At 39.1% G+C, this 19,021-nt stretch overlaps 2 protein-coding genes across 2 annotated transcripts in view; one reads left to right on the top strand and one right to left on the bottom strand.

The window, feature by feature from the left end:
- CFAP69 (cilia and flagella associated protein 69) overlaps positions 1-4,374 on the top strand; it is a 30,190-nt gene extending 25,816 nt beyond the window's left edge. The window contains exons 22-24 of the mRNA XM_075140864.1: positions 106-192; positions 1,886-1,990; positions 4,057-4,374. Coding sequence (XP_074996965.1) covers positions 106-192; positions 1,886-1,990; positions 4,057-4,233 — 369 coding nt within the window. The 3' untranslated portion in view covers positions 4,234-4,374. The remainder of the gene's footprint in view (positions 1-105; positions 193-1,885; positions 1,991-4,056) is intronic.
- Positions 4,375-8,455: 4,081 nt separating this feature from the next.
- On the bottom strand, positions 8,456-9,560 carry FAM237B (family with sequence similarity 237 member B). The gene is made up of 2 exons (XM_075140786.1): positions 9,179-9,560; positions 8,456-8,481 (listed from the first exon to the last, which is right to left on the bottom strand). Exons 1-2 carry the CDS (start codon positions 9,558-9,560, stop codon positions 8,456-8,458), a joined length of 408 nt encoding a protein of 135 aa, XP_074996887.1.
- Positions 9,561-19,021: the final 9,461 nt, after the last annotated feature.

The following is a 19,021-nucleotide window of genomic DNA, read 5'->3' as shown; positions in this document are numbered from 1 at the left end:
AGGGGCATAGGTGAACATACTATCCAAACAGCACAAACAAAGAGTTCAGGAAAGCTCATGAGAATAGGATTGTGTTGCATCTTGTAAATCTCACTTATATTACAGATCCAAGCTATTCATAAGCAGAGAGAAACGGTAAATAAATCTTGGGAAAATTTCTTGACTCGGACATCAAACTATGAGGCATTGAAGGTAAGAAATCTGAGTGATGGAGCAAAATTTACATTCACAGTGTAGTTATAATAATTGGGAAGTTCCAAACACATTTCTTAATGAATTATGAGGATATTCAAATAGAAGTTATAGTAAATTTTATATTCACACAGACCTAGAAGTGTGAATCATAAGATGTATTGGCAAAGCAGCCTTTGATTCTTCTGCTCTTCTATGATTCTATGATTTGCTTTTCTGATTACAGTCATAAAGTTGGGATCAACATTGTTTATGCACTTGCAATTGGGGTGGGGGGTGTGTGTGTATATATATGTATATTTGTCCCAAAATTGTTGAAACTGGAAGTCTGGTCATTCTTTTCTTTATTTTTTCTAATACTTCATTCCCTATTTTTAATACAGCAGACATCTTTCAAGATGGGAAATATTTTATGATGAAAGGAGTTTCTTTTAGCAATATTTGCACTTTTCCAAAACAACATAAAATATATTAGAGTCCTAATTAGGCGATCAGAGTAAGCTGGAGAATGAATGAAATCAGACTTAAAAGAAATGCTTTGGCAGCTGAATTTAATTTTTCTTCATTTCCCAAAGGAGATGCAAAAGAGAATAATTTTCTTCACGTGCAAGCACTTCACTGGCCTGTGGTAAAGATCTATGCTAGAATTAGAAATTAAAAAGGGCCAGAAAAAGGATTTGGAGAACTAACTACTGGTTAGTTTTAACTGAGTCCCTGGAAAGCTGTTTTAGGCACGTGAGGGACAAGAAGATGATTGGAAATGGCTGTCTTGGGTTTACCGAGGACAAATCATTCCTTGGCAACATGGTTGCCTTTTGTGGTAAAATTATTAGCTCTGGAGAAGGAGGAAGATGGATGTCATTTCCCTTGGCTTTAGCAAGGTTTTCAGCACGGTCTTGTGTAGCATCCTTGTAGCCAAATTGGGGAGATATGGACTGGACTACATATAGGTGTTGTCCACTACAGCTGGACTACAAGCCGGATGAAAAACTGGCTGGACTGATGGGCTCGAAGGGCAGTGGTCAGTGATTAAAGTTTAACTAGCAGTCAGTTTTGAGTGATACTCCTCCGAGTTAATTATAGGGTTGGTACTGTTTATAATTTTCATTAATTACTTGGATATTGGATCAGTATGCAACCTCATCACATTCATGCATGACACTGAGCTGGCGGAAGCAATCCATATGCTGGAAGGTAGGGTTGCTATTCAGAAGGACCTTGACAAGCTGGAGGGATGGGCTGACCAAAAGCTCATGCAGTTCACGAAAAGAAAATGTGAAGTCATGCATCTGGGATGTATTAAGGTTGTCATGCATAGGAACAGCCTGGGGACTGTCTGGCTGTGTAGATGTGTACTGTGTATGGGGTGACAAGCTGAACATGAGGCAGCAGTGTGCTCTTGTGGTGAGGAAGGCTAAAAGCACATATGGCTACATTAGAAAGAATATAGCCTGCAGGTCATAGCAAGTGATTATTCCCTTCTCACCCTTGTGAAGCCATGTCCGTTTATTCTGTTTTCAGGTCCCCAGTACAAGAGAGAGTCACAAACCAGAGGGAGGCTACTTATAATTAAAGACCAATAGAATTATCAACTCATTTATTTTGTCATTTTGTTTGTATATTTTCTAACGAGTGCAAATGATACAATTCATTCTGATTAAAACAATTTTGCCTTTTTTCTAACTATCTTTAGAAAGCAAAAAGGCTTCAGGAAAAATCAGTAGAGGCTTCCAGATCTAAATCAAAGACTCAAAACGGAGCAGTCCATTCTACTGATATTAAAGGCCTTGGTACAACAGTAAGTAATCCCCAACGACACTGTTTTATTTTCATTAATTTGTAAGTGGCTTGGGGTTTATTCTGGCTGTATACTCTTTCTTTAATAATGTTTGTGTTGACAAGCTCCAAGTATGTAAGAAAGAATCTGTATCTCCTGCAAAGCACCGCTTCCCCTTCTGACATATCCTCAGACAACAGGTAGTTGGTCAGAATGAGACTCAGATCTGCCAAGTACTCATAAAAAGTCTGGGCAAGATGGTGCCTATGCTGCTTGACACTTGCTACTTCTGTGGGACAGCCTTTCATGAAAACCTTGCTGAGGTCAAGACCTCTTTCATTTATTGTTGGGTAAATCTGTGCGATCCCTACTACATCGGTAGAGGTGTCCTTTGTCAGTAAACATGTTCCTGACTGTCTGCAGATAAGCCACTCATTGCATCTGCAGAAAAGATTTTTTTTTCTCATTTCTATCAGTTAATTGAAGTGTGAGAATCTAAAAGCCATTGTTAAGATCTTATTCGAGCATAACAGCATATTTAGATGTTGAGTTTTGACAAGCTGGGGTAAGACATGAGAGAATCTCCATTCCAGTCAGTAAGTGCTTTTGAGCTAGCTGGATGATTTCTCTGTGAGCATCACAGCTAAAGAGGATTTTAGGGGGAAGGATAGCTTCTTGGTTGCTTATAAGTTACTCTTATATGTAAGGAGAAACAAGGAAGAAGAAATATGAGGTGCTGTTTTCAAACTTGCACAAAGGCAAGAGATTGTATTATCATGGGCTCTCTGGCATGAATGAGTAATGACAGCTAAGGTGGCTGCATCCTGAAAAAGAAAAGAGGCAGTTCATGTTTACGTGATGAAGAAAGGAGGAGCTTAATAGGAAGCAAAGGGACGGTCTCAGAGTGCTGGACTAGGATTTTTATCAAATTATTTTTGCCCTAAACTTCTGAAAGATATGGAGGGACATATCTGTGAATGCAAGATGAAGCAGGCTGGAAAAATGATTTAGTTACATCCATATATCAGTGAGACTGTTAATCAGCAATATTTTGCAGAAATTATCTGAAAAATTTAGATATAAACATGAATATTCTGGAAATTGTTAGTAGAAAGAAATACATTGTTAGATTGTATTTTAAAGACTTGGACTTCAAGTTAAGATTATTCATTTCTTTGGAGGGAGAGCATTTAACAAGAAAATATCTTCATGGTTCTATAATCAATATTTCAACAACTGTAGACAAAACACAGAAAAGGTTAGTTCATTTTGCAGAATAAGTGTATTAAGAAAACAAACACATCAGCAACATCAGATGAAATTCCTGCTTAGAAGAATTACAAATGACAGATATGGCTGGCAATTTTTTTCATGGAACAATCTTCTTCCCTCCTCTCTGCCAAACACCCTTATTAGGGAGAGATGAAAATTAAGCTAAGATGGTTGTTGCAAACCAGTCAAGGTCAAGTAATCAAACATGTGAGCCACATGCACTCAAAGAGTTGCATTGTTTGTTTTAGCATGTCATGGTTAGAAGATAGAGGTGTCACTCAGGGATTTTTATTCAAAGACCTGAACCTATTTGGTATAAAGTGTAGTGATGAGACTGGAAACTGTATGTCTCTTTCAGTCTTGGAGCTTTCCTGGAGCAGTAGTTATAGGCAATTGCATTCTGAGAGAAACAGGGTCTGTTCCCTTTTTTTTTCTTTGAAGTATTAATGTATAGTGAAATTCTGAGGACAAAAACTGTGGCTGATATTATATACAAATCCAAATAACATTGCACAACAAAATTCTGTTGTAATAAAGGCTTGATTTTCTTTTCCTCTATTCCTAAGATCAGATATGAAGGCAGAGAAGCAGAGTACATAAAGGTACCTGCTGAAAAACCACTCTGTCTTTTCCTTTGTATTGATGAGAACAGTTTGTGAATTTAGTATAAAGGATAGTTTGAGTGGACCTTGGAAACCTCAGCCTGCATCTCCACCAGCTGAATAATATTTTTGAAAGACAGTTCATGATTTAATTCTCATCTCATTTTAAATGCTAACATGAATGTCAAGCAATGCATTTATTTTGTTTTTCAGATTGGATCTGGTCGCTTAGTAACTGTCAAAAGTACACCTCCTCAGTTAACTGGAGGGCCACTGGCTGTTACAGACCTTGCTCTTAGAAAGCTCTCTGTTTGTGAAGGAGCCTTAAAAAAGATCAAAAGAGTTAAAACATTGGACTCAGTCAAGAAAGGTTCGGTACCTGTAGAATAGGTAGTGTTCTGAACAGTGCTTTTAATATTTTAGTTAACTGTATGTATATTTTAGATACAAGATAAATCCGTTTGTAATGCTTTGATGAATTGCATAGAACATCTTGAGCGTAAAATTATATTTTGTCTTAACTAATATAAACATGGGGATGATTTATTAATAAAGTACCCTGTACAGTATGGTACAAAGGTATGTTGAGTCTAATAATTTTGTATGCTAGTCTCAGGTTAGCCTGATCCACTATCAGTAGGTCCACTATTTAGATTTCCATTTCTTATTGACACATTTCACACATTGCAGTTTAAGTATTTCTTTCTTGGAGCAGGGTGATGAACCTTCACATAAACACATACAGTTCTTCATTTTCCCAGATACCATACCCACGTGGTTTTTGTCTAAGTCCATTTTGTTTGTTGAATTGCCGCCTTTAGCATCACGACTTCTGACTTCTATTCTCTCAGTTTTCATCTAAAGACTCACTCAGAAGCTTGACTGCGCCAACATTTTCTCCAAGCCTGTTGAAGAGACATGCTGAAATGTCGTGCTCCTCATGGGTTTCTCACAGCTCTTGAACTGATCTTACTGTTTTAATTATTTCTTGGGTTATTGCCCATATTGTCTCCAATAAGAACTCATCCTCTTCCACCCTAGCACCTCTAGAATACCAACACAAACTTACGAGCAGCAGACCTTTTTGTAGATGACTCAGTTTCTAAGCTCTTGTCTCCTTTCCTAACTTGGGCAAAGCCACAATTTGCTATATTACAATAGAGCAATATTCCCTGAGGCTGTTACTTCATTTTAAAACCTGTTGCTATCCAGTGCTATGGCACAAATTGCTGTGACATTGCAAGGGATTCTGTGACCTACAAGCTCTGGCACGTAGTCTGTCATTTTTGCCTGTAAGCAACATTTTGAGAAAAGTACAAGCTTTCACTTTATTAAAAGCCAACTTGAAAAATGGAAATAAATTTGAGCTAAACAGGTAGAACTTAGTTTCCAACTCCCTTTTTTACTTTGTGAAAGAGGGATAGGGGGAGGTGTGTGTTTATAAGCATGTCTTAAAAATCTGTCTCTGTAACAAGACATAGCAGGGCTGGCATTAAAAATGAAGGCAGAGATTTTTGTTTAAAAATTGTCTGCTTAAACTCTATAAAAAGAAGAACCCCAAAAAAATTATGAAATAAAACAAAACAGCTGTATGAAATGGTACTTAAACTTTAGAGAAATCTCCACATGTTTAGTTTCCAAAGATCAGAAGCATTTTCTTACGGGCAGGTCTGTTAAACATTACATTGTAGAGAAAGGCAGTCATCTAGTACTTAAAGCTAGAGAAATTAAATCAAGCTATGCTAATTTAATTTAATTTTTATGCTGGCCCTTTGCTAACTGATAATTTTTAAGTATAATCTGGTTTCATTATTTCCCAAAATTATGTGCATAAAGTTTTAAGTATGTTTTATTAAACAAGCCTGTGTGTGTATTTCTTGCCTGCCTGCCAGAAAGGTAAGCTAAGGTATATAGAAATTATCTAGCTAAAGTCCTCTGTGTCAAGTAAAGTCTTGTTCATTTATTTATGTTTATATTTCTCTGACAACTCTTCAGCAGCTATGCTGCTTTATTACTGTTTTAGAGAATGTGAAAATATATCTACACACTAGGGCCACAAAAAGTATGCTCCATTGTCTTTGCACAATTAAAATCAAACAATAAATATTTGACAAGGAGAACAAAGACTGTGACATTTAGAGGTTTTTTTATATGCTTGCATATATGTGAATTTGTGGGTGACTCCTTACTACTGGCAGCAAGGCACTGGCCCATTTTCCCAAAAAAACCATACAGGACTCATGTAAGTCCTTCCAATTTCTAAGCAAAAGCTACAGTACAGTGTAGCCAAGGTATGGATATAAAAGATCTTTTAAGTGGAAATCAGTTTATATTTATGCTTATGTAAAAACTTTAAATCAGGCACAAAGTGAGCCCCACAGCATTCCTCCCCCAACTGCATTGTGCTTCTGCTACAGACACTCTGATGTTGCAGGCAAGTAGCTGCAAATGCTCTTGTTAATTGTAATAAAGACTGGAGAAGGAAGGGGACAGAATTTCCCAAAATGCTTACATTTATACTTCATAAATGAATACTAACACAAGGCTTCACAGCAGCATAGATAGCATTTGATTTTGCCAGCCAGCCATGGACCATGGTCTGGCTGTCAGGGGGGGAACCCAAGAAAACTGGGCTTGCTGTTCCTGCTGTAACCCAGGGATGGAAAGAGAGGGAGTGCTGAGTGCTGGTGGAGGAGAAGATCCTCCCATTCACTATTAATCCCTCTTGTAGGGACCGCAGGAGTAGCCAATTGGCTTTCCATGGCTCTGTCATAGACAAAATAGGTATGTCCACCTGGAATTTATTTTGCTGCTGCTGCTTACAGTGCTGCATTCCTGTTGTTCACAATCACCTGCGCCTTTGGCAGACACTGCAGGGTGACCGTGGCAATAGAGCGTTCAAGCATTCTGGAGCCAATTATGGTGGATGCTAAGCACTTTTGTCTCCTATAGAAAACTAATTAAAACAAAGACTGAGGAAAGATGGAGCTTTTAAAACTGCATAGGATACCTTGCTCTGGCATTCAATAAAAAGATCACTAATATAGGGAATATTACCTTCAAAATGTTATTATAGTTTCACACTTCTGTAGGTGATGAATAAAATTATTTGTAGGTGTCAACACGGGGAATTTATTTACCTGGTTTATGACAGTTAAAACACTTTATTTGTTGCACAGTTACACAGCTTTGTAAACTGGATATTGCTGGAACAGATTAGACGAAGGCTCTCAAATAGCTGCTCATCATGATGGATCAGTTCATGAAACTGCTGAGTTTCTGTGTGTCATGACTCCCTCTATTTGCTCAAAAGAAAGGGTGTATTTAAAATATTTTTTGTATCAGGAACTTACAGTGATATTCATGGGTAAGAGAAATGTCTCACTACTTTTTTACCCTCTCCAGAATACTGTAGAAGTATTTTACAAGATCAGTTCAATATTGTATTTACGTAAATGAACGTTTACAAATCTGAGAATTTTTGGGTGTTTTACGAACTATGTATGAGCTAGGCATTATGTGGGATGGATTTCTTGTAACTTATGAAGGTTTGTATGCTGTTACTGTGTAAGTCCTCTTTCCTACAATAATTAAACCCAGTTGGGATCTCATAAAAGGCAACAGGGACTGAACAAGCTGCGTTGCCCAAGGAGTAAAGCAGAGAACAGTCAGCATCTCTGAGTGTTCCCGTTTGTTCTCAGGCTTTCTGTGCTCAGGAGAAATGGATTAATTAGACGGTTAATCTCCCTGAATTACCTTACCCATGCTGGTTGGTTTCTTACAATGGGAGTAGCAGTCAAGCCAGTCTCTCACTCTTTCAAACGACTTGATGCATGGGTCTCTTCTCAACTGTGATGTTGCGTGCTATGACAGGAATGGACTGTATCACCTTATTTACCTGTATGAATGTGTACATAAAGACCAGTCTTGTGTAAAGTACTGTACTTAATGTTACATAGTAGTGGTTTTGCAAATAATGCTAATAGACAAGAAAATGACTACTATTCAGACCTTGCTGCATAGAAAAATACTTGAATTAATCCATAGCCTAGACTAAGCAATGATCAAATACAAAGTTTAGACTGCACAGGACATTACGACGAGCATAATCCTTCCCTTTAGCTTGATGTCACATTTTTTTGCAATTCTTAAATGTGAAGTTGATTGTATGTGCAAGACGCTGTATAAAATATGTTTGTTGACACTTTCTCCATTGCTTAGCATATAAAAATATATTGGGTTTCCATCAAAATTAACTTTTAAAAAAGAGAATTATTGGAAAAGATGAGCCTCTACAAAAATAGGACACTGGTTCAGACTTACAAGCTTACCTGAGAGAACAAAGGTGTTGACTCAAAACACAAAAGCATTCACACATGCAGTGGGAAAAAGGCAACCTTGGTAGATTGCAAGACAGGAAAGCGAAAGTGACAATGTGGAAGCTCACATACTTATCAGTTTAGCAGTGATTAAGTACTTTATACAGAGGGGAAAAAAAAGGTTGAACCATGCCAATGGATTTGTCTAAGCATCTACAACACATGCTGTGCTTTTGTGCTCCTTTATTTTGATGTTGCCATGCTGAGGTATCTTCGTTTTCTCCCGTTTTGGCCTAAAATGGATTGGTGAAAGCGGACCCTGCAAGATTATGAAAGAAAGGTAGTTATTTTCCAAGCAATATGGTTAGGAATGCTAGGATTAAATCATCTCCAAGTTCAGTCTGGAAACCTAAAACATCTGACTCGGTACATCAGAAAAAAGTCTATTGCTGAGGAGAAAGGAAGCACACAGATCTAGGATTGGTTAATGAGATATGAAGCCAATCACCTATATGATGTCTGATCCCAGACCATGATGACTAGAATTTGTCACTGTTTGATGATTCACAGTGACCACGAGATCACATTTTGTGTCAATAGTTTTAATGGCAAGAACAGTGTTCAAGCGGTCAGGGATTTGAGCTTCCCTTCTCACAGAAAGATGATTCCCCAAAGCTGAGACTGAAGTCCAAATAGCAGGAAACTTTTAGTATTGTAACGTCATTTATATGCACACAGTGATAAACAGAGAATGCAGCATCCATTTCCACACGCTCCCACATGCATACCCAACATTTTTTACACTTTGTTAAATACAGAAATGTAGTCCCCTAACTACTTTTGACTCGCATATTGTGAAAGTAGCTACCATTAAAAGATGCAAATACTTTTGACAAGTAGAGACAGAAAACTGGAAATGACTATATTGAGTTGTCTAGACAATCAAGAACAAGGATGGAACAGTGGTTCAGTTTAATGTTAGTACATAACAGACTAACACCATATCCTGTAGTTACCTTCTAAAGTTCTATGTGAGTATGTGGAAGAATATTTGGGAGACATTAATTGTCTTCTGCCCATTCCATGGGATCTTGAGAGCACACAGTCTACATACATATCCCAGAAGTTCTGGGCTAAATCATTGAAGAGTTCATTGTGCTTGGGCTTAGGGGATTCCTTTAGGAACATCATGAAGTCCCAGAGAGCAATGACTGTATCTGCTAGCTTGAGTTTCTTCATTTCCACCAGCCCATGGGACGACACCTCCCAGCACTGATGGTCAATCTGGCCCAGGCGTGGAGGAGTTTCTTTTTGATAGTCTAGATTGGCATAAACCAAATTCAGTATCAATATACAGCCCAGCTGAAGATACCACCTTCTTTTCCATACAAATTCCATACTCCAAGATGATACCTGAAAGAAAGTGTATAAAAATCACAGTGATTCTGCCATTATGTAGTTCATTCTCACATAATTTTCAAGGATACCTCAAGAGATTATTTATGCTTTGTGGTTTTGCATGATACTTAATTCTTACAGAACAATATTTCTTATCAAACCATGGAATAAATACCAGCCAGTGAACCCTAACGCTGGAGCTAGGTTTGCACCTAGAAATTGCTAATGCTGTTTAGAACATGAAAACTTGAAGCAGAAAGTTTGAAGTGATCGTAGCCTATGTCAGAACTGATCCTTGAGCTCAAGACTTCTTCCCTTAAACTCCTGTGCTTAGATCATCAGTAAAATCGGATTAATAGCAGATTAATAGCAGATTAATAGCAGATGCTGAAAGAATCCTAGTGGTATGCTATTTTAAATGATTGCAAACCAGTAACGGAGTTATAAATAGCCAGTCTTTCATGGAACAGTCCAGCTCGGAAAGGTGGTAATGAAGGAAGAGTAAACCAGACCATTACACTGTATTGATGAGCGTAGGCAGGTTATGAACTTATTCAGTAGCTGTTGCAAGACCAGAAAAAGGCATGTTCCTTTCTGACTTATGTCAGAAGATTAAGCAAACTTTTGGCACAGTTATTTCTAGCATATATGCAAAACACAGAAACTATCTGGAGAACTGGAGATGGAAAGAGTAATAACACAGGAGGCATAATGAGAACTTCAAATGCTACAGAATATGTAGTCATTATCATACATGGATTCCCTCTGGGAAAGCTGCAGTTTTCCTATTATGCATATTCCATATGCTTGAAGCAGGTTTAGACAGAGCATTACTAACACACCTGATAATTTTTTTTCTCAGTCCTTCCTATCAAGATAAAGTGCAGTGGAAAAGGAGAGTAAAAATAAAGGGGAAAACAAACCGAAAAAAAGACAAGTGGACACAGGAAGAAGTCTGAAGAAAAAGATAACAGTCAAGACTCTCAGATGGTGCCCCTTATTTTGGTGTCCTAAAACAATTCCATGTCAAATAGTTGGTGCCATGCTCATTCCCACAGTTTCCAATCCCCTTGCCAATTCAGAATGTAAAATACAAAATTATATGTGAGGTTTTGTGCAGATAGAAGGCAATGTTTTGGGCAACTGTGCAAATTTTACTGGGAACTTGGCCAGAATTGCAAGTGTGCTCTCCCACTCAGAATATCTTTGGGCAATAGCAATATGAAAAGTTAGTCTATGATGTCTCCAAAGTGTTAACACACTGACGTCCTCTCTGCAACTCCTACTGATGCAATTGAAGAGAGGATAATCCATAGGTAATACAACATATAGTGAACTGTCTGTAAGAAGACAGAGTTGAGGTGACACCATGGAGGTCACAGTCATACCAAGCTGGGTCAGGAAACAGGACAGCTTGAAATAGGCCCTTTTGCTGTGGCCTCAGGCTTCTGGGATGATTTTTAGTATGAATGTGCCATTACACTGCTGCAGCCATCTGAGGTCCCTAAACTCATGTATTCCTTTACTTCACCTTCAGGACTCAAGGGAATGAGACAGACAGATACCCCCCAACCTAAATCCTTTCTAAAACTTCACTCGCTAGCTACCTTTCAGCAGGCAGCAGGATTACCTGCCTCAGCATCCTGAGAGCTTATGAATATGCATTCAAGTGTCTCTTCTTTGGGTTGTTAGATATGCTGGTTTTGGCCGGCGTAGAGTTAATTTTCTTCACAGTAGCTAGGGCTATGTTTTGGATTTGTGCTGAAAACATGTTGATAATACAGGGATTCTTTCGTTACTGCTGAGCAGTGCTTACTCGCAGTCAAGGCCTTTTCTGCTCCTCACCCCACCCCACCAGCGAGTAGGCTGGGGGTGCACAAGAAGTTGGGAGAGGACACAGCTGGGACAGCTGACCCCAACTGACCAAAGGGATATTCCATACCATATGACATCATGCTCAGTATATAAAGGTGGGGGAGGAAGGAGGAAGGGGAGGAGTTCAGAGTGATGGCGTTTGTCTTCCCAAGTAACCGTTAGGCGTGATGGAGCCCTGCTTTCCTGGAGATGGCTGAACACCTGCCTGCCGATGGGAAGCAGTGAATGAATTCCTTGTTTTGCTTTGCTTGTGTGCGCGGCTTTTGCTTTCCCTATTAAACTGCCTTTATCTCAACCCATGAGTTTTCTCACTTTTACTCTTCCGATTCTCTCCCCCATTCCACTGGGGGGGAGTGAGCGAGCGGCTGGGTGGGGCTTAGTTGCCGGCTGGGGTTAAACCACAACGTTAGAAAACTGGCTCCAGCAAACAAGCAGGGATGGAAATGCTGCTCACTTCCACTTCCCTAGGCACCAGCATTTAGAGGAAGGACACGCTAGCAAATTAGCTACAAAGTAGGAAAACGGCAGCCAGGAAGCCACTAACATTTTGAGTTGTTTTGATTTCATGCTTTAATCCAGCTAAAAACTAAAGTGCTAAAGGTCCATTTAAACACCTCAAACAGGAGCAGGGACCACAACAAGCCTCACAGAGACTTTGAACTAATAACTCCTACTACTCAGTACAAGACAGATGAGTTTCACAAAGGCAGTAACTAAAGAGCCACAGTAGAAGTTATACTTACAGCGTTTCTGTGATGAGATGAAAAACAGTAGCCTTGAAACAACAGTAGTCCGTCACTTGGAGAAAAAGAAAGAAATTGCCGATCGGGCTGCAAGTGCCCGGCAGCTGCTGGATGCTCCGAGGATGCCGGGATTACACTGCACAGGGACGACTCTGCCACTGGCACAGCAGCAGCAGGTCAGTGGGAAAGGCGGGAGGGAGCTGTGGCTGTGGCAGCCCCACCTCTTTCTGCAGCAGGCGCTGTCAGCCGAGCCGGGCTGGGGTCTCACCTGGAGAGAGACTGCGTTTGTATGGGTGGGTGGCTGCGTTTGGTGAGGGAAGGGGAGAGGCAGAGGGCTCTTAGAGGGACAAAAGTACAATGGATAGCAAATCTTTCTCCAAATCAGTAACGTGAACGCTCTCCCCATTTTATAAATCCAGGTTTCCATCCGCAATCCTGTCTGCCCACCAGAACATACACCCCTCAAAGACAACATTTCAAAATAATGGAAAACGGACGTACAACCCAGAGTTTATAGGCACAATGTGCATCCACTATTCCAGTTCCCTTTTTGTAGAAACTCCTTGACTTGAGATTGATTTTACACTATTTTTTAAAATCTCCCATAACTTGGTTGCCAGGGAGGTTTTCGATGCTGTTTTATTTGTACTTGACAACATCCCCTCCAGAGGCTGGCGCCGGCGCCCGCACTGTGCGCTGGAGTTCACGTCCCACGTCCTCCAGCCAGCAGCAGCCCAGCTGTGCCGGTGGTTAAAGACTCTTCTTCTCTGGTGTTTTGTTTCTGGCCAGTTATTTTCTGTGCTAAGGAACTAGGCTCACATTTAGAAGAGCTCCGTTTCCTCTAAGAGAGAGAGAAGCTTACGAAGGAGCTTACTTAGATTTCTAATTATTTCGTCCATACATGTTCTTACGATACACCAGTTGTGATGTCTCATCAGATACTGAAGTGTAAAACCGAAAATGAGAGAGAGAGATTCTTGTTCCAGCTGCTGTGGGTTTTCCATGTGTCTACATGTTGTGGGTTAACGAAGCCAGACCCAGTACACTATATAAAATAACTTATAGATCCTGCTAGCAAAATGAGGTTAAAACCACCATTTTCATTGACAAGGGTGTCAGGGAGTCCAGAGCATTAAAATTTGTAAAAGGCCTTGAGATCCTTTGATGGAAGACAATCTATTAGTGCAAAGCCTGCTCCGAAGGGCAAACTTCTTTCCATAAGTTTGCAATTCTGTTTCTCCCTCAGTCCTCACAACTCCACACTCAGCAAGCTGGATTTCTGGACCCTGTTCTAGGTAACTACTGTGCCTAATTCAGGACAGGTTGCCCAAAATTGAATTCTACAAGGATGAGGATTATTACAGCTATCTTGTCATACATAATTAAAGCTTAGATTTCTCAACATGTACATTCAAATCACCTCTTAGATCACCAACGAAAATGGATTGGGTCATATTCTGAAATGCAGATTATTTTCGAAAGAACTCCTCATACATTGCATACATGCTTTTTAAACTCTCCAAGGAGACTTTCGCTTTCAAGGAAGGCCATCGGTCTTTCACCTTCAAAGGCACTTGAGTGTATTCAAAGTCTGTCAAAGTAAAACCATCAGCAGCCAACATCATGAAACTCGAAGCATTTTTGCAAATACACTGAAATTCTGTGCTTCTTTCTAACCTGCTGCAGTTTGATGTCATTATAATGCCGTATGTAGCTGCCCCTCTTCGTCACAATTTCCTACAGCTGGGGATATGCAACAAAATCAGTTATGAAAAATGGCAATGCTATCGATCACGCCTCAGAAACGGTTCAGGATTCCTGTGCCCACTTCTGCACTAAAGGATTGGATCCGAAACACTGAAGTCCCCCACTTCACTGGTGTCTCATTGCAGCTCATCACTGTGCAAGGGAAGAGGAGTTCACAACCTGAGATCTACTGCTTAAGGGATGTCCCAGTCATTTCTCTATTGCATATAATGGAAGGAAGTTGTTTTACTTTCTCTTTACCTGCTGAAGGCTGGAAATGGCTCTCACCGAGAGAAAAAGTCTGGGAGTTCCTGTGGCCAGCGCCAGTGGTACCACAGTGGTACTTAAAACTTAAAAACAAGTGCTCTGAATGTCATCGGTCTGGTGACTGCCTCACATCTTTGTAACGGCTGTTGGAAGGTTCACAGCAAATGTCAGGTATCTGAGGCACTGGCAAGACTTGGGCTCCCCCACAACTTTGCTCCTTCTCTTCTTTAATAAAGACATGAAATTTCAAAAGGCTGCGGTTCAAAGTACAATGAAAATGCTGCATCTGGCACACACCAGGAAATCACTTCACTCTGCAACGCTGGGTCCATGTAGAAGTCAAACCCCACTGAATCTATGCACAAAACCAACAGCTCTCTTCAAGATTGTGTATACAGTTCGACATCGGTAACTCTTCTGTACGAGATGTTGCCTGAAGGAACGTGCTCTGCTCTGCAGCAGGCTGATGTAACTAAATTGCAGCTGCTCCTTTCTTGAATTCAAGTGTCACCCAACAGCTCAGGACTGTAATTTAAACTTTGCTTTTCTGTGCAGTACATTACCACATATGAAAAATAATGTACCCAGAATCGTGATGTCTGAAGCACTTAAGCGTGTAAAAGTGGTAACAGTCCCAGTTCCAGAGAACCTCCTCTCTCTAAAGGAAGGCACGGCTGATGAGAACATAGGACAAATATGTAGTAAAATTGGGTTTATTAGAGTTTCACAACATGCTTTGGTGGAACAAAACATGACAGGAACAGCCTGTTCTTTCAAGTGAAAATGTAGTAATTTCTGTCATGAAAACAATGTATATAGTATTTAAAGGCAAATACAAACCTGCTCTGAAATGACAACATTCAGAATAACTAGCTATCTTCTGGAAGCCTTGCCAGCTAAGCAATGTAAAACAGCTTAACACTGTTTCAAAATCTTGTTTCAAAAAAAACAAGCCATGTTTGAACCTACACAGCTACAGAGAAGAAAACATCTGGAAGACTAGAATATAGTTAGCTTATCTCTGAACTCCTTATATCATTGAAAGGAGTTAAAGCTGCATTAGCTGTAATTACTCCTTGCAATTCTAAAGCAGCATTCATAACCAAGGAGATGAAAGCATTAGGAAGGCTGTACAAGGAACTCATCTTTAAGAAAGCTCCTTCATATCATTAATCAAAATAGCTTTCAGTAAGTTTTCAAGTTAAGAAAAGCTTTTCCTCTTTTTGTTTGCTGTATGCACTATCGAATTTACTAATGTGATTAATCTCACAGTGAAACAGCCAAAATTTCAAAGGCATTTAAAGGCACGTAAAGAAGTGGGTAGTTGCATAGCTGCTCGGCCACGGCATCAATTCCTTCTTGTCATTTCATTCTCACTGAAAACATCTAGGCACAGTAGCACAGGATACTGGTGCAAACACAGCGATTCCATTCTACTCCAACAGCCCCTGACGGCAGCCTGCAATCCCTTTTCTTCATCCTACAGATTTATTTTTATCACGCTCCTCTTGCTTTTCTTAATCTAGTTAATAAATTCACCATTTTTAATCTTAAAATGAGGTATTGCCAGAACACAACTATAGAAATCAAAATGCTAAGGAACAGATTTTTCTTAGGAAAATCCTTTCAAATAAAAAAAATCTCTTTTTAAAGTGCCACCTCATCAATGATGTTCTCTTAAGGATCTATTTAAGTGAAAATTCTTTGATAATATCTAAAAATTCACCTCCACAAGTGAAAACGGTTCTGAAGGCTGACTTTCATATTTCATTTTCCCTTACGGTATTATGCATCTTTGCCAGTCAAGCACTGAGGGATCATCATCTATGGGAGAATGCCACCTGGAACAAGGATGAACCCATGAATTTAAATTGACAGAGATCAAAATTATTGGTAACTAATAATCCTGCAGGGTGTTACATGAAGTTTGTAGGATGGAAGCACCTTGAAGACAGACACCGGTTGTGTTTATTAGGTAAGTATTGTTACCACAGTTTCTATTTCAGAACAGGTAAGGTCAAAGAAAGCCAATCTGTGATCATCTTCCTAAAATCTAATGTACCTGAAAGCAACATAAAAGCTTGGGTTGTAGGTGAAAGCCCTTAAAACTGGACACCCTGTCCGCATACTTGGGAAAGCAGATTTTTTTTTCAGTGACTGAATATAAATGGGATTTAGAGAAAAATTTTGTTGTGTTCTCCATTCTGCAAGGGTTCAGAAAGAATTCCAAAGATGCAGCATACACCACATGTAAACCCACAGACTCCAGTACAGCCGTTTCACACACTAAGTATTATGAGATAGGATTAAAGACAAAAGAGGCTATTTCTGTGATTTTGAGTTTTTTAATTGATAACCAAACTTAGGCAAAATAAAATGTTTCCCTCAAAATTCTTCCAACATCGATAGTTTTTCAATAGCCTGAGTTTTGAACTGTTGTACTTCAGCTTATTCTTTTTATTATTGCAGTTGATGTACCTCCATCTAGTGGCACTTTATCATACTGAAGAGCGTATCCTTGGCATTGGTTAAATCTCTTCTTTGAAATTTTTTTAAAAATAAAACTGTAAAAGTAATACATCAATTTTTTAGAACATCTGGACCTTGGATATCTTGATGTAGTTATTTCTTTCAACTACAAAGACCTTTATGCCAGCTTCCCAGCATTGCAATGAACCGTTGTGTTCCATTCTGAAAGGCAAAGAAAGAAAATTGACTTGCATTTTTTAATTATTTCGACTCTACTTTAAAATAAAGCTATGTTGCTAAAATATTTCAGCTTAATTTTAAAATATTTCCACTGAAGTTAGTTATTATCTAGACTGAGAAAAAACAGCACATAAAGTACAAATTTAAAAAAACTGCTGCTGGAAGCTTTAAAATTGTTGTGGAAAGAAATTTTATGGTGGCTTCTTGTTAGAGTTGATGACAGCACACTACATAGTGATTTATATCATGAGAGAAAAGAAACAGAGTGGTAAAACTATAATTTGATGTTGCAGTACCCTTGTGATTTTCAAGCTATCATATACAAGTACTTGAAGTACACAATGAGAACAGAAAGAGCAAGAACTGAAGCATTATTTAGCATGAAACTCAGAATATGCATTCACTACGTATAAATCAGTTTGGAGAGTTTTAAAATGCTATCAGTCTTTTGTATGACTGAATTATAGATACCTTTGTGACTACACATCTGCACACTCTTACGTAAACAGGATTCACTGATGATAAAGAATTGAGTCACCCTCTGCATCACTGATTAGCAGCGTCTGAAGTAAAGAAATAACAGAGTGATGTTCTATGATCAGGCTTGACAGTGAAGTGCTCACAGCCCTGTTACTTCAGTTCAAGTACAGCACACCCACTAGTGATTAAACAGCCAACGCAAATCAGAAGAAAAAGATGATAGAATCAGTGCTGCCCTGGCAAAACAGAGTGTCTCTTCAGGTGATCAGATATATTTTTGAGGCAAAGTATTTAGAAAATAAACCATCCAAATATCCTCAAACTTTAGATTTTAAATGATTCAGTTTCAGTAATTTTTAGCATCCTGCATGTGTGATCATGTACTTACTAGTATAAAAGGTTCCAGAAAATGCACAATGGCACATTTCAAATGAAATGTTACTTAATTCCCTGCTGGTATGAGCTTGTTGGCATGAGCTTGCTCAGTGCTGAAATAAATCTAGTGTTATATCAACTCACAACATACATAGGAAACCAGTTTTTCTTTATTTCTCTTTTTTGAGGTTGAGTTGTGGATTGATTACATGAGTTGAAATAACATTAGTTAGTAGCTCTGCTGGCATCTCTGGACCAGTCTACACACTAACTCGTTGTTGGATTTGACCTCCTGCTGTGTGTTACGGAAGTTCAGCACACTGAATATCAGGCTTTGCTAAGTTGACAAGCTACAGACCCCGCTGCTCTCAACAGTAACAATTCAACAGTACTAAATTCAATCGCAAAAGCAGATCAAAGCATGAAAACCTGGGGTAATTTGATATATACTTGTACTGGCATCCAAGGAGAGCTCAGGCTTGATCCTTGAAGAACTTTGCTGATAACCTTCTTGCCATCTGCAACTTCCCCGTGCTTTCTTCATCTCACTTAAAAGTTCTTTTGCTTATCTCCTTTTTTCTATTCTTTTCTCTATAATGCCGACATCATATGCTTTACTGAGTCACAGTAGCGCCATCTGACTTTTGCATATGTAAGGACTTCTGAACCTTGCCTATTATTCAGATCGGACTGACAAGTCCTTCCCATATTATGAACCATAAATCTGGACAAAATGTTCTACTATTTGTACTATGAATTGGCATGGTAACACAGAACAGAAAGGTCCTCCTGAATGACAGGGCCTAGTTCCCTGCCGCTACAGAAAGCTCTGTTGTACAATCGCCCTCACAAATTTATCAAGCACCATAAAAAACAGATATATTTTTGCTCCCACCAATTCCATGGAAAAGCTATTTCAGAACTTGATTGCTGTAATGACTAGAAACATTCTTCTAATTTCCTGATATATTTATTAATGAATAGTACATATCTGTTTGTTCTTGTGTCAACATTGCCCTGCAAATTAAATGGTGTTCCTCCTTCGTGTTTACTTTCCTGATATATTTATAGACAGTACTCGTATCTCCTTTCCGTTTTTGTCGTATTGAAGTAAACAAGCTGAGCCATCCTAAAATCTGTTTGTACTAAAGGCTCCCAAGCTCCCTGGTGATGCACCTAACCTCCCTCTATCCCTTTTTCAGTTCAACCTTAGCTCACCTATAGAACAATTAATTAGAAGTTTTCACAGTATCCCAAATGAGATTT

This window comes from Calonectris borealis, chromosome 2, assembly GCF_964195595.1.
Source record: "Calonectris borealis chromosome 2, bCalBor7.hap1.2, whole genome shotgun sequence".
NCBI lineage: Eukaryota > Metazoa > Chordata > Aves > Procellariiformes > Procellariidae > Calonectris > Calonectris borealis.
This window is presented reverse-complemented; position numbering and strand designations above follow the sequence as displayed.